This window comes from Ceratotherium simum, chromosome 33 (assembly GCF_057802395.1).
Source record: "Ceratotherium simum simum isolate JZ-2026a chromosome 33, ASM5780239v1, whole genome shotgun sequence".
NCBI classification, from domain to species: Eukaryota; Metazoa; Chordata; class Mammalia; order Perissodactyla; family Rhinocerotidae; genus Ceratotherium; species Ceratotherium simum.
The window spans coordinates 16,763,479-16,781,733 of record NC_141932.1 but is presented as its reverse complement, the minus strand read 5'-3'; the positions used below and the strand labels follow the sequence as shown (position 1 = coordinate 16,781,733).

Genomic DNA, 18,255 nt, shown 5'->3' with positions numbered 1-18,255 from the left:
GTGACACGTGACATAACTCGTTTTATAAAATCCCTATTTGTCCGCTCGCTTAGCAGCACAACCCGGAAGCGCCCGCCCAGCCACTTTCCTATTGGCCGTCCTTACATTCACGTGACTCTTCGCATACGCCCTCGAAGTTGGTCCTGAGGGCTTGCTTCCTGGTCGGTAGCCGAGCGGCACACGTGATTGGCCGCCCCCGCCCGCCTCCCCTGCTCCCCGATTGGGTGGGGCTGCCTCCCTGCACCTCCCTCGGTGAAGACGCCGCGCTTCTGCTGGGTAGCGGATCCCGGGGACTCGGAGCTTCGGTGACCCGGTATGGCCTTCGGGGATAGCGCTTTCCCCTCGCCCCCACTAGTGCGCCCTCCCCAGAGTCCAGCCGGACTGTCACCCTTTCTGTGACCCTGGCACTGGCTCCTGGGCAGCCAGGGGGCCCGTGTGCTTCCGGATCTGACACCGGCTTGGAGGACGGTGTTGTGGGTGTGGCCTCTGCGAGAGGCAGAAGCGGAAAGAGCTCAGTTTGGGACTCTGGGAGGTCGCGCCTCGGAGCCTTAATTGAGCTGGTCCTCAGTTTCCCCGTGCGTACACTGAAGAGGCTGGGGCCAGTAGCCCCCACCATCACCGGCAGGCACGATGAGCCCCGTGCACAGAAGAGGAAACTGAGGCCCAGGCAGGGGAAGCAGAGGGCCCCACATCGCTGAGGTAGTCAGTGGAGGGGCTGGGAATCCAGCAGCTGCGCGCTTCGCCCCTCATGCCATGCCTCCGCCCCCCTTCCCCCTAGCTCGGCGCATGGCGTCCCAGGGTCGTCGGCGGAGGCCCCCGCGGAGGCCCGAGACGGTGGTGCCGGGGGAGGCGGCCGAGACGGACTCGGAGCTCTCCGCGTCCTCGTCGGAGGAGGAGCTGTACCTGGGCCCCTCGGGCCCGACGCGCGGCCGCCCCACGGGGCTGCGGGTGGCCGGGGAGGCCGCGGAGACCGACTCGGAGCCGGAGCCGGAGCCGACGACCGCGCCGAGGGACCTGCCCCCGCTCGTCGTGCAGCGGGAAACGGCCGGGGAGGCCTGGGGCGCGGAGGAGGTCCCGGCGCCCGCCCCCGCGCGCTCGCTGCTGCAGCTCCGGCTGGCCGAGAGCCAGGCGCGGCTGGACCACGACGTGGCGGCCGCGGTGAGCGGCGTGTACCGGCGCGCGGGCCGCGACGTGGCCGCCCTGGCCGGTAGGCTGGCGGCCGCCCAGGCGGCGGGGCTGGCGGCGGCCCACAGCGTGCGCCTGGCGCGGGGGGACCTCTGCGCGCTGGCCGAGCGCCTGGACATCGTGGCCAGCTGCCGCCTGCTGCCCGACATCCGCGGCGTGCCGGGGACCGAGCTGGAGCAAGACCCGGGACCGCGGGCCTAGCCATGACCCACTGCACCGCCTGACTCTGCGCCTTGGGGGTAGGCCTTGGGGCCTCTGGGACCTGTCTCTGTACCCTGTGTAGCCGCCTCCCAGCTTGCTGTCACCTTCAGGGCTAACCCTGCCACCTGGATGATGCTGTGCGTCGGGTGGGTAATGGGTTCATCCTCTGGTGTGTAGTCCTGCCCTGCCCCTTGCATCTGGTTCCTCCTTCTGGTCCTGGCGCTGCTCCCTGGTTGCGAGCCTGTCTCTAAGGCCTGGCTCCAGCCCTTATGTAACTAGCTGCTCTTTGATCTGTCTGCCTCCTGGGAGCTCTGTGCTCTCTGCCTTTTCTGAGTTTGCCTTCTGTTCCCAGAGGCTGCTCCTGCCTCTTCCCACAGGAGCCCCAGAATCTGCTGCACATTCCCTGGCATCCTCCTTCACTCCCTGGGCTCCGGTTTTGGTCCTAGCTCCACTTCTGGAATTTTGTCCCCCGAGGCTGGGCCCTTTTTCTGCTCCCCAGGCCCCTGTTTCCGTCTCCTGGTTCTAGTTCTTGCTCTGCCGTCTCCTGGGTCCTCCTCCCTGGGCTTGGCTCCATCCAGTCCCTTGGCCTGATCTGGTATCCTGGATCCAGCTGTCCCCTTAGGATTAGTTTTGCTTCTTTGTGCTTTTCCCATCCTGTTTGTACTACCTACCTGATCCTGGGCTCTGAAGACCCCCTACGGTTGGTGTCCTTCGTCAGACCCCAGATGAGGCCCCTACTGACCCACAGGGGTCCACCTCCTGACTCTCCAGGCCCAAGAGGGCATCTCCTCCAGACCCTCCAGACCCAAGTTAGTGTGTCCTCCTCATCCTCCAGGCCAAGGTGGCACCTTCTGCCCAAGCTCCAGATACAGGATGGGCCTCCTCCTGACTCTCCAGGCCGATGGTGGCACCCTTCAGGCACTTAGGGCCCAGTAGAGCCCTGACCTGGTACTTGGGACACAAGATGACACCACTTTGCAGATGAGGGCCACACATATGGTGTTCATGCACTGTGTTGGCCCCTGGATGCTAAAAGGACTTGGATTCCTGGCTCGTCTCAGGGTCTGGGCTTAGCTCCTTTCTGCTCCTTCTCACCTGCTCCCTCTTCTGGTCCCACTCACATTTCTTTCCCGCCCCCACTCTGTTATCCCAGCCTGAAGCTGAGATCTGAGCCCCCAGGATGGAGAGGTGAGGAAGAGCGCTCTATAGCGGACTCATTAAAACTTAAAACCATTACTGATATGGCCAATTCCTCTTATCTCCTCGCCTCAGCTGAGGGTGGGTTGGTTGGTGATTTTGAGAACAGGGGTCCGAAGAGAGGGCTCCTTTGTGCCGGGCCTCTTGAAGGTGAAGCTGTAGCTGGGAAGTTAGGGCCCTGAGTTTTTTGCCCTGGCCCTGCATTTATTTGTGTTTCAGCACGCATTTATGGGGCGCCTGTGCTGTGCCTGTCCTGTGCTGGGCAATGGGGGTGCCACACCAGGCCGGGCCCTGACAGAGCTGATGGTCCACTGAGGGAGACAGACATTAATAAAATAGTTTCATCAATCAATGGATAGTTTTAACAATTATAACTTGATCATTTTCCTGGCACTGTGATTAGTGCCATAAAGCAGTGCAGGAGTTTTGTGAAGGTGTAACTGAGATCTGTCTGATCTTGGGGGGTTGGGGGTGGGTCACATGGCTTCCCTGAGGAGGTGACGAGTGAGTTTGAGCCGAGCCCTGAAGGTGTAAGTAGGTGAAACTGGAGTGGGGTGGAGAAGAGTTGCAGGCAGGGGGAACAGCATGTGCAAAGGTCCTGAGTCAGAAGGGAGCATGGCCTAATGAAGTAGCAGAAGAAGGTGACATCTTCTGTTCTCCACCTGCAGTGGAAAGAGCAGTGGAGATGGGGCAGCGGCTGGACGGGGCGCTGAGTGTGGTACCAGCAGGGGCCAGATGAAGCTGGGCTTTTAAACCAGGTAAAGATTCCTGGCCTTTATTGAACAACTGGTAAGCAGAGAAGAATGTCATTAGATGTGTCTTTTGTAAAGGACACTCTGAGGCTGGTGCTTCTACAGTGTGGTTGCCTCTGAAAAATACCCAGAAATACCGGTTTAAAAATCAAGGAGCACGGGACCAGCCCGGTGGTGCAAGCGGTTAAGTGCGCGCACTCCACTCTGGCGGCCTGGGGTTCGCCGGTTCGGATCCCGGGTGCGCACGGACACACCGCTTGTCAGGCCATACTGTGGTGGCGTCCCGTATAAAGTGGAGGAAGATGGGCGTGGATGTTAGGCCAGGGCCAGTCTTCCTCAGCAAAAAGAGGAGGATTGGCGGATGTTAGCTCAAAGCCGATCTTCCTCACACACACACACACACACACACACACACACACACACAAATCAAAGAGCATCCTGTTAAATGTACAGCTGAGCTCAGAAGAGAACCTGGGAAATCTGGGTCCATAGGTTTGAAGAGGTGACTTCAAACCATAGATGCCCTGACAGCGTTTGCCAATACCAGAGACCTAAGGCCTTAGATTTTAACAGCTGCCAGGCCTTGGGCCAGGGTGTCGAGAGAAGCGGAGGCCCGTGCATAAAACTTGGTCCCTTGAAGAGCCACCCCTTCAGTGAAAGAATGTGGTAGATAAAAAGCTGATTGATACCATCAGGGCACACCTAGGAAACTCGTCCACCTCGACTTGGGCTCTGGGTGGAGGAAATGTTTCCCCAGGGAATTCATGACCAGAGGCCTTTCTTCAGGCCAGATTGGGGTTTGGATTGACCCTTGTGGAGTGTTCCAGGAAACCCCAAGCATAGAAATGAACGGAAAGTAGGCTCCGGCCGAAGCCAAGGAATCCACTCTCAGCTGGCTTCATGCAGAATTACAGCAGATTAAGATCAACCAAATTTAAGCTCACAATCGAAAACTGCAAAGCACACCAAAGGATAAAATGATGAACTAGCATGGGCTACTAGTTCCCTCCTCCGAATTTAACCTTGGAGAAACTGAAAGAAAGAAGCCTGGCGGGCTAGCCCCGTGGCCTAGTGGTTAAGTTCAGCACGCTCTGCTTCAGCAGCCCGGGTTTGCGGGTTTGGATCCCAGACATGGCCCTACACCATTCATGACGCATGCTGTGACAGTGTCCCATATACAAAATAGAGGAAGACTGGCACAGATGTTAGCTCAGGGCTAATCTTCCTCAAGCAAAAAAAAAAAAAAAAAAAAGCCTTGATCTGAGAAAAAATGTAAAATGTTGAGAAATTCCCAGGGACAAGGAGGTGATCTGACGTAGTGTTCTGATTCCTCTCTTTGTGACAAATGACCCCAAACCTAGTGGCTTGAAACAACTGTTTTATTATGCCCACAGATCGTGTGGGTCAGTCATTTCGGCAAGTCTCAGCTGGAGGTTTCTTTGGCTTCTTGTAGTGATGACTGAGGTCACTCAGGTCTTCAGCTGGCAAGGACTGGCATCGAGGGACCCACATGACTTCACTCTGGTGGCTGGGCTGGGATGACTTGAAGACTAGGATTGCTGACTGGAGTGTGTACATGTGGCCTCCTCATGTGGCTTGAGCTCCCTCCTAGCATGGCAGCCCCAGAGTAATCAGACTCCTTACATGGCGGCTCGGGGCTCCACACGCATTTCAGCAGACAAAGCGGAAGCCCTCAGGAGTCGTGCAGCATCGTTTCTTCTGTGTTCTGTCAGTCTTTAGCAAGTCGCTAAGTCCAGCCACGGTTCAAGGGGGGAGGAGACATTGACTCTTGATGGATGAAAGTGTCAGAATTTGTGAATGTACTTTGCAATCACTGCAGGTAGGTGGGGGAGTGGATGGGGGATGTGCCTTGGACTTTTTTGGATCCTCACTTTCACGTTGCCTTGGGTAGATGATCGCCTGAGACATCAGACCCTGTGGGGATGGTGGAGTCACATCAGGGATGCTCCAGATTCCTATTTTATTAATTGGTTTATAATATATTACCCTCATTATTTTGAGGCTCAAATTATCTCCAATTTGGCCAGTAGCATCCCATTCAAGCTGGCTTCCGTGTCCTGTTGGCATTTCTCCACCACTCTTTGAACACTTTCTTGCTCTCCAGCACAAGATGATCTGGGCTCATCTCATATTTTCTCTGCCTCAGCCTTGGAATCAGCCATCCTCTGCAAGGATCTCTGGTTCCTTTTAGTGGAAAATGGTGTTTAGAAGCCAAGATGTGGGTGCTGGGGGTGCTCATTGCCAGTGAGATGTTGCTAGTCCCAGGCCCTCTCAGTGCACAGACCTCGAGGAAAAAAATATATATATCTATCTAATCCCCACACCATACACACATTTTAAATAGACTTTATTTTTAGAGCTGTTTTCGGTTCACCGCAAAGGTGAGCGGAAAGTATGGAGAATTCTCATACACCCCCTGCCCCCCTGACACACACAGTCTCCCCCCCATCAACATCCTCCACTAGAGTGGGACATTTGTTACAATTGATGAACCTACATTGATACATCGTTACCACCCAAAGTCCATAGTTTACATTAGAGTTCACTCTTGTTGTACATTCTATGAGTTTGGACAAATGTGTAGTGTATAATAATGACATGTAGCCACCATTAACTCGAAACTATCCGTATCCTACAGAATGGTTTACTGCCCTAAAAATCTTCTATGCTCCACCTGTTCATCCCTCCCCTCCCCACCCTGAATTCCAGGCAACCACGGATCTTTTTTTTTCGCTGGGGAAGATTCACCCTGAGCTAACATCTGTTCCCAATATTCCTCTCTCTCTCTCTCTTTTTTAAATGTGAGCTGCTGCCACAGCATGGATGGCCACTGACAATGAGGGGTGTGGTTCTGCACCTGGGAACCGAACCTGGGCCACTGAAGTGGAGCACACTGAACTTTAGCCACTAGGCCATCAGGGCTGACTCACAACCACTGATCTTTCTACCATCTCTACAGTTGTGCCTTTTCCAGAATGTCATATAGTTGGAATCATGCAGTACGTAGCCTTTTCAGATTGGCTTCCTTCACTTAATAATATGCATTTAAGTTTCCTCATGTCTTTTCATAGCTTGATAGCTCGTTTCTTTTTAGCACTGAATAATATCCCATTGACTGGATGTGCTGGTTTATTTATCCATTCACCTGCTGAAGGACATCTTGGTTGCCTCCAAGTCTTGGCAGTTATGAATAAAGCTGCTATAAACATCCATGTGCAGGGTTTTGTGTAGACATAAACTTTTTTTTTTTTTTTGCTGAGGAGGATTCACTCTGAGCTCACATCTGTGGCCAGTCTTCCTCTTTTTTTGCTTGAGGAAGATTAGCCCTGAACTAACATCTGTGCCCATCTTCCTCTATTTTATATGTGGGTTGCCGCCACAGCATGGCTGATGAGTCCTTGCCCGGGATCTGAATCCACGAACCCAGGCCACTGAAGCAGAGCATGCCGAACTTAACCACTACGCCCCATGGCCGCCCCCTCATAAACATTTTTTGTATTTCTTTATATTCCAATCCAACGTCACAGGTTCATTCTAGTTTTCTCTAAAAGGGACTTTTAGAGGGCAAAATCCTACAAGTTTTGAAAGAACAGAAGAAGATGCCACAGCAGCAACACTTGGGAAGCTGGAAAACACACAGACGAGCGGTGGAGATCTCAGCAGTCCTGAGAAAAATGGATCACAACACAGAAGCTGGGAAAGCCGAGAACCAACCAGTTTAAGCACCAAAATTCCCCCAAGTTTTAGGAGTTGTTTGAAACAGCTACAGTGGAAGCGGGGAGGCAAGAAGAGTTGACTGAAAGTCTTTCCTAACAGCAAGTGAGGCACCCCCTCCCCCGTGTTCTGGAAAAAGCCTGGGGCATCATCGTCTGGAGGAGATAAGAGAGGACACTGGCCTGGGGTGGGCAGACTGGTCCATTCTGGAAACGGGGATTGAGAGAATGGATGTACGTTGGTGACATCTCAAGCCCTCTTCCTCTCTCTGACCTACAACTGGAAAATGAAGAGATAGAGGCATAAGCTTCCTATGTAGAGCGATGGAGGAAAATACCTAAATAATTAGAAGAGTTGGCAGTTGCCCTGCATCAACCTGTGCCAGCTCACAGCCCCACCCCCACCCCAGCTCCACGGAAAGTGCCTGCTTCCCTCAGCACGGCCAACGCAGCACCAGCAACGGGGTTTATCTCTGCCAATGTGAGAGGTGAAAAATGGTAGTCAGGGTGGTTTTAAATGGCAGGAAATGATATGAAAACCATAATGAGATGCCGTTTCACGCCTATCAGATTGGCAACATTTTAAAAGTCTAACAATACCGATGGTTGGTGTCGGGGTGGAACAACAGAATGTTTACACTCTGTGGGTAAGAATGCACATTGACATGAGTTCTGGGGGAGGCAACTTAGCCACGCCTGGTGCAGCTGCAGAGGCACCCACCCCACGACCCAGCGCACGCTCTTTGTTCATAGAAACACTGGTAATGAAATGCCCATTAACAGGAGAATGAAGATATACAGTTTGGTATATTGATAGGCTAAAATGCTATACAGCCGTGAAAATGAATTAACTAAAGGTACCAGTATGAACGTGGATAAATCCCCACAACATAAATTCAGAAGATGACAGCCAGTTGCAGAAGAGTATATGCAGGATGTCATCCCTCATGTAAAGTGAAATAACAAGCAAATGATCAGCATGGATTGTTGGGTTTATAAGCACGTGCGCTATAAATTTCATAGAAAGCAGGAGCAATGAAATCCTCCCAAATCAGGATATTGGTTGCTTCTAGTGGGCAATGGAGAAGGGTGTTATCAGGGAGGGATAATTAGCAGGTTTCACCTAAACTGGTGGTGGTTTGCTCTTGAAGTGGCTGGTCAAGACGGGGGTGTTCATCATATTGTTCCTTGTAGCATTTGCATGTCTTAAATATTTCATAATGCAAATAAGAAATGAAGGTAGGTGTCCTGGGCAGAGGGAACAGCAGGCGTAAAGGTCCTGAGGCTGGAGGCTTGAAGAGCAGAGAGCCGGGATGCAGGGGGTGAAATGTGATTGGAGCAGTCAGCAGGGGCCAGACCAGCCATGGAGCCCCCCTAAGAATTCTGTTCCTTTCTCCTGAGAACCATGGGGAGTCCTGGAAAGAGTTTAAGCAGTAAATTACACGATCAGATTTGCTGAAATGATCATTTTGGCTACTAGGTGAAGAGCAGATGGGAGGAAGAGTGGGGCTGGTAACCCAGTTGGGAGGATGGTGCAAGGATCCAGGTGAGGCAAAATGGCGGCTTGGACTGCCTTCCAATCTTGCCAGGAGAAGGGGTATGGAGACAAGTGGATGGAGCCAAGAGCTGTCCAGGAAGTGGAGTCAACAGAGCGGCTTGTGGGTGAGGGAGGGGAGGAATAAGTCAGGGACAACTCCTAGCCTCCTGGCTTGGGCCCCTGCATGGATAGAGGTGTGTATTGGTTTCCTATTGTCGCTGTCACAAATTACTGCAAACTTAGTAACTTAACACAGATTCATTATCTTATAGTTCTGGAGGTCAGAAGTCCTAAATCATGGTGTCAACAGGAGTGCCTTCCTTCTGGAGGCTCTAGGGGATAATCCATTTCCTTGCCTCTTCCAGCTTCGGGAGGCTGCCTGCATTCCTTGGCTCATGGCTCCTTCCTCTGTCTTCAAAGCCCACAGCACCTTCAGCTTCCTCTCAGTCTCTGCTGAGGTTGTCACATCGCCTTCTTCCTTCCGTCAAATCTCCCTCTGCTTCCCTCTTACAAGTACACTCGTGATTACATTTAGAGCCCATATGGATAATCCAGGGCAATCCCCCATCTCAAGATCCTTAACGTGATCTTAGCTGGTCTCAGATCCCTCTTCGCTCTAGCTCTGGCTAAGCCCTTGCCCAGCTCTGGTCTGCGGGGAGAATGCATGCTGGCTGAGGGCAACTCAGTTCCTGCTTCTTGAGGTGGTGGAGCCCCGAGGTTCAAAGCATGGCCTCCGGAGGCAGCCTGCTTGGGTTCATGTCTGAGCTTTGCCACCTCGGAGCTGTGTGACTTTGGGAAAGTTACTGAACTTCCCTGTGCATTAATTTCCTTATCTAGTGTTATGAACTGACTTGTGTCTTCTCAAAACTCATGTGTTGAAGCCCTAGCCCCCAGTCCCTCAGAATGTGACTGTATTTGGAGACAGGGCCTTTAAAGAGGTGATTAAGTTCAAATGAGGCCATGAGGGTAGCCTCTGATCCAATCTGACTGGTATCCTCATAAGAAGAGGAAATTTGGACACACAGAGAGACACCAGGGGTGCACGCATGAGGAAAGACCATGTGAGGACCCAGCGAGAAGGTGGCCATCTGCAAGCCAAGGAGAGAGGCCTCAGGAGGAACCAACCCTGCCGACACCTTGATCTCAGACTTCCAGCCTCCAGAACCGTGAGGAACAAATTTCTATGTTTAAGCTGCCCAGTCTGTGGTATTTTGCTATGACAGCCCTAGCAGACTAATACATCTATTAAATCAGGATAAGAATATTATCCAGCTCCTAGGGTTGTTATAAATGTTTCAAGTGCTTAGCACGTAGGTAGGGCCGCCATTCATTTTATTCAGTGTACTAGGTGTTGGGAACACAGTGAACAAGCAGACTGTTTGGGTTATCTGCATGACAAGACACCCTGAAACTTAGTGAATGAAAACAACAGCATCCATTTATTGCCTGTCCTGGGTTTATTGGGCTCAGCTCGGCTGTTCTGCTCCACGTGGTGACAGCTGGGGCTGCAGTCATCCAGATGCTTGACTAGACTTGAATGCCCCACGTGGCTCACTCCCGTGGCTGTTGGCTGGGAGCTCCGCTGGGGCATCAACCAGAGCACCTCGGTCCCCTCCTTGTGGCTCCTCCCTGTGGCAGCTGGGCTGTAGGAGGGGGCGTTCCAAGTGCATGGAGAGCAGACACTGCAGGTATTTTAAGAGCAGCCTCGGAAGTTACACAGTGCCACTTCCGTCCCATTCTGTGGGCCAAAGCAAGGCCATGACCAAGGCTAGATTCTACGCGGGAAGGCACACACAAGGTGGGAATCCTGGGAAAAGGAGTTCATTGGAGGCCATCTGTGGAAACTGGTCACCACACAGATGAAGATCCTTGCCTCACGGAGCTCACATTCGCTTAGGGCTTTTTGATAGAAAGCAGGGCTCAAGCCATGTGGGGGCGATACTGCCATCCTGTGGAAGCAGGCGAGGTTCCGGGAGCCTTCTTCAAGGGCCCCACAGCTTAGTATTTTTCTCTCCCCTTCTGCACACTCAAAGTGCCTTTCAGGTGAAGGAAATTAACACTTATTTCACCAGGCTGTCTTTATTTTTTATTTATTTTTTTGTGAGGAGGATCAGCCCTGAGCTGATCTCCATGCCCATCCTCCTCTTTTTTTTTGCTGAGGAAGACTGGCCCTGAGCTAACATCCGTGCCCATCTTCCTCCACTTTATGTGGGTCGCCGCCTCAGCATGGCCCGACAAGTGGTGTGTCGGTGCGCGCCCGGGATCCGAACCCGGGCCGCCAGCAGCGGAGCGCGCGCACTTAACTGCTACGCCACGGGGCCAGCCCCGAGTTGTCTTTATTTTCAAAAAAGAAGAACTTGTTATTTTGAAACTTTTAGACTTACAGAAAAGTTGCAAAAATTGTACCGAGGTACCTGCATAACCGTTCACCCAGCTTCCCCTAATGTTAGCATCTTACCTAACTATATTCCAATTAGCGAAGGCAAGAAATTAACATTGCTCCCATACCATTGAGTAAACTCCAGATCTTAGTTGAATTCAGCAGTTTTCCCATTCCTGTCCTTTTTCTGTCCCAGAAGCCAATTCGAGATCCAACATAGCATTTAGTTATTCTTTCTTCTGAATTTCCTTCGATCTGTGACAGCTCCTCAGTCTTTCCTTACCTTTCATGGCCTTGGCACTTTTAAAGACTATTGATCAGTTATTATGTGGAATATCCCTCAATTTGGGTTTGTCTGAGGTTTCTCTGTGATTAGATTAATGGTGTGCATTTTTGTCAAGAGTACCACAGAAGTGATGTTTTGCGCCTCAGTGCACTATAGCCGGAGAGCATAATGTTATGTCCTATTATAGGTAATATTCACCTTGATCACTTGCTTAAGGTGGTGTCCGCCAGGTTTCTTCAGCATGAGGTTACTATTTTTCCCATTGTAATAAAAAAATCTCTTGGGAGAGACACTTTAAGACTATACAAATATACTGTTTCTCTTCAAACTTTTACCCACTGATTTTAGCATCCATCAGTAGATCTTGCCTGCAATAGTTAATACAGTAGTGTTTGATCAGGCAACCTTTTAAATCTTTTGTTTGTGACATAAATTATGTGTGTGCTGGGGGGTTGGGGACATCTGGATATTTCTATAGGGGAGGAGGGACTTTCCTTCTGCCCTCGTAGATTCAATGGTTGGGTCTTCGAAATAAACTGACAACAGACAAATTAAGAGGAGAAAAGGCATAGAAATTTATTAATTTTCAATTTTATGTGCACAGGGGTATCAGAAAAAAAGTGAATACTCCAAAAAGCAGTGAGATTTGAGATCTTATATACCATCTTAATAGGGGAAAGGGAGGGAGAGAGGCCACCTATGGGAGAACAATGATTTCTATAAAGATAAAGGGGCCCTCAGGGGAAGATGGGAAAGTTGATAGTTTGTGACAATGTCTGTCTGGGTATGGTGTCAACTTCTAGTCTCCTCTCCTGGGATAAGAGTCAATCTTCCCTGGTTGATAAAATTTCTGGGGAGGCAATTTATGGCAACTGAATTCTTATTTTTCAGAGGATCTATTTTTAGGCAGATAAGGGGAGTTCAGAGAAAGCCTCTCCCACATTTTTTGGTTCTCAAATGTCTTCAGCTCGAAATAATCCTCATGCCAGTGTGGCAGATTTGGATCTCCTATATTTCCCCCGTCTGAAACTTTGCATAAAGTTTCACATATTAAAAGTAGTGGAGAGAAGATTCCGGTTAGTAGCTGAGGTGGCTTTGTCCTTGGCATATTGAAAAAGGAGTCAGGGTTAATAGGAGCAATTTACAGTTTGAAAGTGTGGAAATTAATAAAAGAAACCTTGACTAAATTGGAGTGGGGGAGGCCTGTAGGGGAGCTCGCGCGCTCTATCACACATCTGTCAATTACACCAAACAGGAAGAGACAAAGGTTTGCATCTTCAAGAGGAAGTAAAACTACGTCACTACTGAAGGAAGACTTCTCTCCCCGCTTGGCAACAGCTCCGCCAACGAGAAACGGCGCAGCCCAGCCAATGAAAAACTGCAGCTCAGCCAATGAGAAGCCGCTGCCGCCCTGAACTGTCACTTTCCCCCAATGGACTTTCCTTTAGAGCAGCCCCTCCCTACTCCCCCTTTTTCTCTATTAAAGCAGCTCCCCTCCTTTGTTTTCTGGATTTGCCTATGGTTTAGTCACAGCACGCACCTGAATTGCAATTCTTTTGGCTATTCCCAAATAAACTCGTTTTGAATTTGAAACAGGTGAATTTGCTTTCTAAGTTGACAAAAGGGAGCCCACAGCGAAGAATCAGAGAGAGAACAGGACAGATTGAGACGGGCGGTTTCCAATCAGCCTTTCAATAAACAGGAGAAAAGGGGAAACTTTCATTTAAGAAGTCAAAGGCGTTTTGTTTTGTTTTGTTTTCCCCCTGCTCTGGGAAGAGGAGTTCAAGGGGAGAAGAAAAGGAAAAAATTAAAAAGGTGGAGACGAAGTTGTTGATCTGTGATCTTGGGGGAAAGTTGTCACTTCTTGGCATTGTCTGCTTCAGGAGCCTGGGAATTTGCTCTGGAAATCCTTCGTCTGACGTCACCTGTAAGGAAGGTCTTCCAAGCGTCCTAGGAGGGCTCATCTAGGTCCAGTTTGGCGTGGCTTGCGTGAATCCAGCAGGATGTCCCTTTCATTCTGACGGCAGTGTAGGTGGTCAGCAATGCTTTGTAAGGTCCTTCCCAGCAAGGTGACACTGCGAGCTTTCTTCTAAAAACCTTGAGGTACACCCGGTCTCCTGGTCGAAAGGGATGATGAGGCTTGTTGGTCGGTGGAGACCTGTCGACAACACGCTCCAAGTACACCAGTTAATTCTTGCATATAGCCTGTCATCGCATCAAATTGCTCACTGGGGTCCCCATGATGCTCACCCAGTGCAGGAACGGAAGGTTAAGAGATGCCAGTAGACATAGGGCGACCAAAAACTGTTTTGGAAGGAGTTAACTTGAGTCTCCTATTTGGAGTATTCTGGATTTTTGGAGTATTCTGGATTTTTATAAGGACCAAGGGTAATGCTTCTGGCCATTAAAGTCCAGTTTCTTGACAGATTTTTCCTCAACTCCTTTGGATGTCAAGATTGAGGATGTTAGGAGACATGAAATTATCATGAGTACCCCAGAGTTTTTGCAAGCAAGTGGTTTGTTCCTGCTGTATTTGTTTATATTTATTTACAGTAGTCCCGCCTTCATCCATGGTTTTGCTTTCCGAGGCTTTGGTTATCCACGGTCAACCACGGTCTGAAAACATTAAATGGAAAATTCCACAAATAAACAGTTCATGTAAGTTTTAAATTGCGTGCCATTCTGAATAGCATGATGAAATCTCAAGCCATCCTGCTCCATCCCGCCCCGGATGTGAATCACCCCTCTGTCCAGTGTATCCACACTGTACACGTTACCGCCCATTAGTTACTTAGTAGCCATCTCGGTTATCAGATCGATTGTCACAGTATCACAGTGCTTGTGTTCAAGTAACCCTTATTTTACTTAATAATGGCCCCAGCGCACAAGAGGAGTGATGCTGGCAGTTCGGATATGGCAAAGAAGCCGTAAAGTGCTTCCTTTAAGTGAAAAAGTGCAAAGTTCTCAACTTAATAAGGAAAAAAATAATCTTGTGCTGAGGTTGCTAATATCTACAGTAACTTTTATTACAGTATATTGTTGTAATTGTCTTATTTTATTACTAGTTATTGTTGTTAATCTCTTACTGTGCCTACTTTATATTTTTTTTTGTTTATTTATTGTTCCCCCAAAGCCCCAGTAGACAGTTGTATGTCATAGCTGCACATCCTCCTAGTTGCTGCATGTGGGACGCGGCCTCAGCATGGCCAGAGAAGCAGTGTGTTGGTGCGCACCCGGGATCTGAACCCGGGCCGCCAGTAGCGGAGCGCGTGCACCTAACCGCTAAGCCACGGCGCCGGCCCTGTGCCTACTTTATAAATTAAACTTGATCATCAGTATGAACATATAGGAAAACATTGTATATAGAGGGCTCCGTACTATCCGCGGTGCAGGCAGCCACTGGGGGTCTTGCAATGTATCCCTCACGGATAAGAGGGGACTATGGTATTTATTTGTTTGTTTATTTCCGCTCTTCCTTGTTCTGATTCAATCCATAGGGGAATGCCCAACTGAGGGATAGCCTCAGTTATTCATTTCTTTCCCGCTGTCATGGCGTCGACCCATCTAGTTGGATAACATTCAGTCCATCCACTGAGCACGTAGACAATCGGCAAACGGCGGGAATAGCCTTAAGCTGGAAGTAAATCTATGGAATCCATTTGGAATGCTCTGAGGGGCGGTGTGGCCCCTGGAGGATTTCCTGAGCTATGCTGTTCTCCAGAGACTTGGTGAGATTCACAAGCAGTGCCTTGGGAGATACTTTGGTAAGACATTTTGTGGGTACCAGGGTGGAACCAATCGTCCTTTAGTTCCTCCGCTCTCCCCCATCTGCACGCAGGTCCCATCTGATGGGAGATGAGTCCAAGCCAACAGGTCAAAGGAAAGGGGCCACAGGGGCGCAATGTATCATCCGCCCGATAGTGTCTGGCACCCGTTTGTATCATTTGTGTTTTTCAGATTGTGGGGCATTTGCCTGACTGTTAAAAATATCGGTCAGGGATGAAGGCAGGTTTATACATTGGGTGGAGAAAGGATAAGGGGTCCTTTATGGGCTGCGTGATTTACCAGCCTCATGAGCCCTGTCCTTCCCTAGAGATACAGTGTCAGTCTCCTCCGTGTGGACTCCACAGTGAACAGTGGCAATGTTGGCAGGGAGGTGAACAGCCTGTGACAGGGCAGCAATGATGTCCCCTTGGAGATACGGCTCCTGGCAGAGGTCAAGAAACCACGGGATTTCTGGCTGTGCCAGCAGCCTGGCCAACTCCAAAAGCATATCTAGAGTCGGGGGAAATAGTGGCAGTTTTTTTCCGTGCCAGTGTTCAAGCTCTAGTATAAGCTACGAGCCCAGCCACTTGGGCTGACTCTATAGTGGGCGAAGAGGATGCCTCAGTGTTTCATGTGGGGAAATGATGGCACGACCAGTTATTACGTTTCCCTGGAAATCTCATCTACAGGAGCCGCCACACAACGGCAATGAGTCTGGGTTGTCCGGGGGGTGTATAAGAGGTCCTCTCATGGCTCTGAGACCATTCCTTTTTTTTTTTTTTTTATGCTGGGAAAGAGTTGCCCTGAGCTAACATCTATTGCCAATCTTCCTCTCTTTTCTTCCCCCCTCCCCAAAGCCCCAGCACTTAGTTGTGTATAGCTGTAAGTCCTACTAGTTCTTCTATGTGAGTCACTGCCACAGCATGGCAACTGACACATGAGTGGTGTGGTTCTGCACCTGGGAAGTGGACCCAGGCTGTCGAAGTGGAGCACACCAAACTTTAACCGCTAGGCCATCAGGGCTGGCTCTCTGAGACCATTTCTGCCATTGCAAGGCAGTCATGTGGATGGAGCGGGCTCTCCACCGTGAAGGAGGGATCCTGGAGTAACCAGAGGGAAAGAGTTACTGCAACGTAAGATGATGGAGCGGTGGGTTAATAGGGCCTGTTCGTAGGTGATCTCTTACGAACCTGTAAGAGAGCAGACACAGCATGGGAGCACGGAGGTGACTGGGGAGCCTAATGTGGGAGCACCAGCCTTGTCAATTAGGGTGGCAGCTGGGGCCACTGCACAAAGGCATGGGATGCCACAGAGTCTAATTGACGTGAGAAATATGCCATAGGACGTATCTGAGAGGCAAAAGATTGTCCTAGAATACCTGCAGTAATTCCACCATCTTGATGGTGATATAGGTGAAAAGCTCTGTCAAAATTAGGTAAGCCAAGAACTGGGGGTGTGGATAATGCTCATCTTAAAGTCTCAAAGGAGGTTAATACCTCTGAGGGCCAAGAAGTGGGCTCTGAGTAGCATCTGGAAGGAGAGCGTGTAAAGGTTTAGCAAGGGCAGCAAAAATAGGAATCCAGGCGGCAGTAGCCAGTTGCCCCTGGAAATTTACACAGCTGCGTTTTTGTTTGGGGTAGAAGGATGGACAGAATTGATTCAAGGCATCCTGGGGTGAGTATTTGAGTGTCCTGAGATAGCTCATGTCCTAAGTAGGGGACAGTGGTTTGCACCCACTGAAGTTTAGATCTGGAGGCTTTATGGCCTCGTTCAGCCAGTGCCTTAAGGAAAACAAAGGAGTCTGTAAGAGCCCCTGCCTAGTCGAGTTACAGAATGAGAGGTCATTAATATATTGAACAAGGGTGGGGCCTGGGCTAAAGTCTCAGTCAGCTTTAAGGACTTGGGAAAATATCGAGGGAGACTTGCAACATCCCTGACGTGTGCGAGTCCATGTTGACAGCCTCCCTCTAAACATAAATGCCAAGAGAAATTGCGAATCAGGATATGATGGATGGGAAAGGAAGCTAAGCAGAGGCCGATTCCTGTAGAGCAGGCTGCCGTCTGCAGGAGCTGAGCGTGAATAGTGGCTGGGTTAGGGACCGCAGGGTGGCGAGGAATTACACGAGTTTACAGCTCTTGGATCTTGTACATGCCGGTAGATTTGATTCCCTTTTCAGCCAAACTTCCTTTCTTTTATTACAGGCGAGATTGGAATATTGCAGGGTGAGGAAGCGAAGATAAGAACACCCTGGTGTAAAAGAAATGTCCATCGCGAGGTCAGTTCCCTATTCTGCATTGTGAGAGTGATGCCGGCCCTGATCTCAGGTCCCTTATGTTAAACCCAGCATGGATGGGGTTAAAACCAAATGCACTCATTCCGTCTCCCTGCTTCTCTAAGTCACATTCATATATAAATATCGTTTTTTAAACCTTTGTATCCCTGAACTTCACAAGGCAAATAGAAGTTACTAATTGTTAAAAGCCCAGGTGGCCTCAAGCTGGGCTCACACTGAAGTTTCGGCTAATGACCAGTGCTTGAGGTTTGTTACAGGGAAACTGATATCCAGGGAATATGAAGAAGGTAAAGCTTCTCAGACGTCAACTCCTTAGCTTCCTGGCTCCAGAATCCACCCTCCACCACAGAGACAGACAGCCAAGGACACCCCCACCTGTGATTCCCCTATCCCACCATCCTCCTCCCTGCCAGTGGCCTCGCAAAGCCAAAGGCAGGCTGGTGAGAAAGCACCAACCAGCAGGCAGTCGCATTCCTCTCAACCTTTAAAACCCCGTGCCTCCCATCTTTCGGGAAGACAGGACAAATTTGAGAGCTCTCATCTCCCGGCTGATGTCACCTGAAATAAAAACTCTTTCCTTGTCATAAGCCTGGCGTTCCAGTTTTATCTGGCCCCTCTTGTGTGGCGGGTAAAGAACCTGTGTTTGGGTCAGGTAACAAGAGCACACCTGTGTGTGTGCACGCGCATGTGTGTGTGTGTGTGTGTGTGTGTGTGTGTGAGAGAGAGAGAGAGAGAGAGAGAGAGAGAGAGAGAGAGAGAGAGAGAGAGAGAGAGAGAGAGAGAGAGAATGAGAATTGGGCTACCAATGGGAGAGGTTCTTTCTTTCCCAGGCAACGCATATGGGTTCTGCTCTTAGTAGCAATCTAGCCCTATTTGCATATGAGGCCCCAAAACCAATCGGGACATATTTTAAGGGTGGATACT

The 18,255-nt window shown here is 50.1% G+C and overlaps 1 protein-coding gene and 1 long non-coding RNA gene across 3 annotated transcripts; both read left to right on the top strand.

Annotated features, from left to right (window-relative positions):
- Window positions 1-167: 167 nt before the first annotated feature.
- BLOC1S3 (biogenesis of lysosomal organelles complex 1 subunit 3) lies at window positions 168-2,622 on the top strand. Of its 2 annotated transcripts, none has more exons than XM_087421564.1 (2): window positions 168-313; window positions 779-2,622. In XM_087421564.1, the coding sequence occupies exon 2, from the start codon at window positions 787-789 to the stop codon at window positions 1,384-1,386; it is 600 nt and encodes a 199-aa protein (XP_087277690.1). In that variant the 5' UTR covers window positions 168-313; window positions 779-786; the 3' UTR covers window positions 1,387-2,622. The 2 variants fall into 2 exon arrangements, with proteins under 2 accessions (XP_087277690.1, XP_087277691.1); XM_087421565.1 differs by having other exon boundaries at window positions 168-699.
- A 475-nt stretch (window positions 2,623-3,097) lies between these two features.
- LOC147912859 (uncharacterized) lies at window positions 3,098-17,904 on the top strand. Its single transcript, XR_015549485.1, has 3 exons — window positions 3,098-3,341; window positions 14,770-15,036; window positions 17,240-17,904. It is a non-coding gene; the product is annotated as an uncharacterized LOC147912859 (long non-coding RNA).
- Window positions 17,905-18,255: the final 351 nt, after the last annotated feature.